The 3,131-nt window shown below is 50.8% G+C and overlaps 1 protein-coding gene across 1 annotated transcript; it reads right to left on the bottom strand.

Annotated features, from left to right (window-relative positions):
* Positions 1–461: 461 nt before the first annotated feature.
* Positions 462–1,358, bottom strand: LOC120939683 (putative proline-rich protein 21). The gene has a single exon (XM_040352016.1). The coding sequence runs from the start codon at positions 1,356–1,358 to the stop codon at positions 462–464; it is 897 nt and encodes a 298-aa protein (XP_040207950.1).
* Between the last annotated feature and the right edge of the window lie 1,773 nt (positions 1,359–3,131).

The raw sequence follows: 3,131 nt of genomic DNA, 5'->3' as shown, positions 1-3,131 counted from the left end.
ACAGTAAACCGCCCCACAGAACTGATGGCCCCCCAGGTAAGTAGGAAGCAAACAGTGGGGCTGTCGGGGTTAATCTCATCATCGTCTGTTCATATTGCACATTCACCGATCCCAGAGACATAATATATATGGAAGTCTGTAGATTATTTCGTCCTCCGGTGACCTTTGCCCCGTCTCCATGCATGACTGAATGCCTCAGCACAATTTCTAATTGGCACAATCTCTCCGTAGAGGAATATGTAATATTAATATCAGCCTGAGGTGCCGGTGTGGAGTGTTAAAACGCTGTTCTAAGGTAAGCTCCATCCGAGCGGCAGATCACATCTTCCACCTCAGCAAGATTTGCCCCGAAGCCTCCATCTTTGATTGATTGATGAATTCATTTGGACAATTTGGGGAACGAGTGGAGCCAATCACCAAACTCTGACTGCACACTAAGTCCCCTTTGATTACCGACTTCTTTATAGTTTATTGTGGCCAAAGACGTGTCCATAGGGTGTTGGACCCAAAGATGTGTCCGTAGGGTTTTGGACCCAAAGATGTGTACATAGGGTGTTGGACCCAAAGACGTGTCCATAGGGTGTTGGGCCCAAAGACGTGTCCATAGGGTTTCGGACCCAAAGACGTGTCCATATGGTGTTGACCCAAAGACGTGTCCATAGGGTGTTGGACCCAAAGACCTGACCATAGGGTGTTGGACCCAAAGATGTGTCCATAGGGTGTTGGACCCAAAGACGTGTCCATAGGGTGTTGACCCAAAGGTGTGTCCATAGGGTGTTGGACCCAAAGACGTGTCCATAGGGTGTTGACCCAAAGGTGTGTCCATAGGGTGTTGGACCCAAAGACATGTCCATAGGGTGTTGGACCCAAAGACGTGTCCATAGGGTGTTGGACCCAAAGATGTGTCCATAGGGTGTTGGACCCAAAGATGTGTCCATAGGGTGTTGGACCCAAAGACGTGTCCATAGGGTGTTGGACCCAAAGACGTGTCTATAGGGTGTTGGACCCAAAGACGTGTCCATGGGGTGTTGGACCCAAAGACGTGTCCATGGGGTGTTGGACCCAAAGACGTGTCCATAGGGTGTTGGACCCAAAGACGTGTCTATAGGGTGTGGGACCCAAAGATGTGTCCATAGGGTGTTGGACCCAAAGACGTGTCTATAGGGTGTTGGACCCAAAGATGTGTCCATAGGGTGTTGGACCCAAAGACGTGTACATGGGGTGTTGGACCCAAAGACGTGTCCATGGGGTGTTGGACCCAAAGACGTGTTCATGGGGTGTTGGACCCAAAGACGTGTCCATGGGGTGTTGGACCCAAAGACGTGTCCATGGGGTGTTGGACCCAAAGACGTGTCCATGGGGTGTTGGACCCAAAGACGTGTCCATGGGGTGTTGGACCCAAAGATGTGTCCATAGGGTGTTGGACCCAAAAACGTATCCATAGGGTGTTGGACCCAAAGGTAAATAAAATCAGGCTTCAACTCCATCTTTTGAAGACTGCTCTATGTCAGCGCAGGTGTTGCTGGGGATCCCCAGAGCTGTCTGAAGAGTTTTTAAAAGGATGAGAGCACTGATGTCTAGAATAAGTCCAGTCAAACTCTTTAGAATGGGCCGTGCCCCAGACCCACTGTGTGGTCGATGCAGGGCGACCCAGGGGGACTTGGTCCACTTGCTCTGGCGTTGTCCAAAGCTCCATAGGTACTGGTCGGAGGTTCTGGCGACCCTGAACTCGGTATTTCAGACTAGTGTCCCATTAGACCCACTTTGCTGCCTCTTGGGCGTGTTGGAAGGGGCGATAGCAGAAGAAGCCACTAGAGTGGCGTTTGCCAGGGCTCTGTTCCAGGCGAGAAAGCTTATCCTCATACATTGGAAGTCAAGGGAGCCCCCGTCTGTTAAGGTCTGGGTACAGCATGTGGGTAAGACTTTACTGATGGAGAAATACATCTACCAGCACAGGGGTAACGCAGGTAAATTTTTCAGACTATGGGACCTATGGCTCGCAACGCCGGGGCTGAGCCCCGTGGAACTAGTTCAAGAACGGTTACTTGGGGGGATGTAGAGACGGGGACTGATCTGCAGAACCCCGGGCCTGCGTACCTGTGAGGACAAATGAAGGGGGGAGGACGGGGAGAGAGGGCGGGGGTGGAGTGTAAGGGCTGGTGCCCAGATGGGTCTGACGTTAAAAAGATTGTGCATAAGTGACCTTATAAAATGCATCTGATGGTTGAACTGTATTCTTGAAGATATACTCTTTTGCAATTTTAAATGTACAATGTCATCTGTACTATGTTTATCTGTTGTGTGAGCAATAAAAACCTTTTTGATCAAAAAAAAAAAAAAAAAAAAAAAGAATAAGTCCAGTGCAGGACACTGCCGCTGACCCGCTGCGAGACAGGTAAGTTCCGGGCAGCATTTGATGGGGCACAGTAGCGGCAATTGATGGGCACACTGGCAGCATTTGATGGGGCACAGTAGCGGCAATTGATGGGCACACTGGCAGCATTTGATGGGGCACAGTAGCGGCAATTGATGGGCATACTGGCAGCATTTGATGGGGCACAGTAGCGGCAATTGATGGGCACACTGGCAGCATTTGATGGGGCACAGTAGCGGCAATTGATGGGCATACTGGCAGCATTTGATGGGGCACAGTAGCGGCAATTGATGGGCACACTGGCAGCATTTGATGGGGCACAGTAGCGGCAATTGATGGGCATACTGGCAGCATTTGATGGGGCACAGTAGAGACAATTGCTGGGCACACTGGCAGCATTTGATGGGGCACACTGGCGGCAATTAATGGGCACACCTGACCTAACTACACTGAGATGACCACACTGACCTGACCACACTGACCTGACTACACTGACCTGACCTGCATACACTGACCTGACCACACTGACCTGACTACACTGACCTGACCTGCATACACTGACCTGACAACACTGACCTGACCTGACTACACTGACCTGACCTAACTACACTGACCTGACCACACTGACCTGACCTGCATACACTGACCTGACAACACTGACCTGACCTGACTACACTGACCTGTATACACTGACCTGACCTGCATACACTGACCTGACTACACTGACCTGACTACACTGACCTGACTACACTGACCT

The sequence above is a fragment of the Rana temporaria genome, chromosome 5 (genome assembly GCF_905171775.1).
Source record: "Rana temporaria chromosome 5, aRanTem1.1, whole genome shotgun sequence".
NCBI classification, from domain to species: Eukaryota; Metazoa; Chordata; class Amphibia; order Anura; family Ranidae; genus Rana; species Rana temporaria.
Note: the sequence above shows the minus strand (reverse complement) of the source record. Positions and strands in the feature narration are given on the sequence as shown.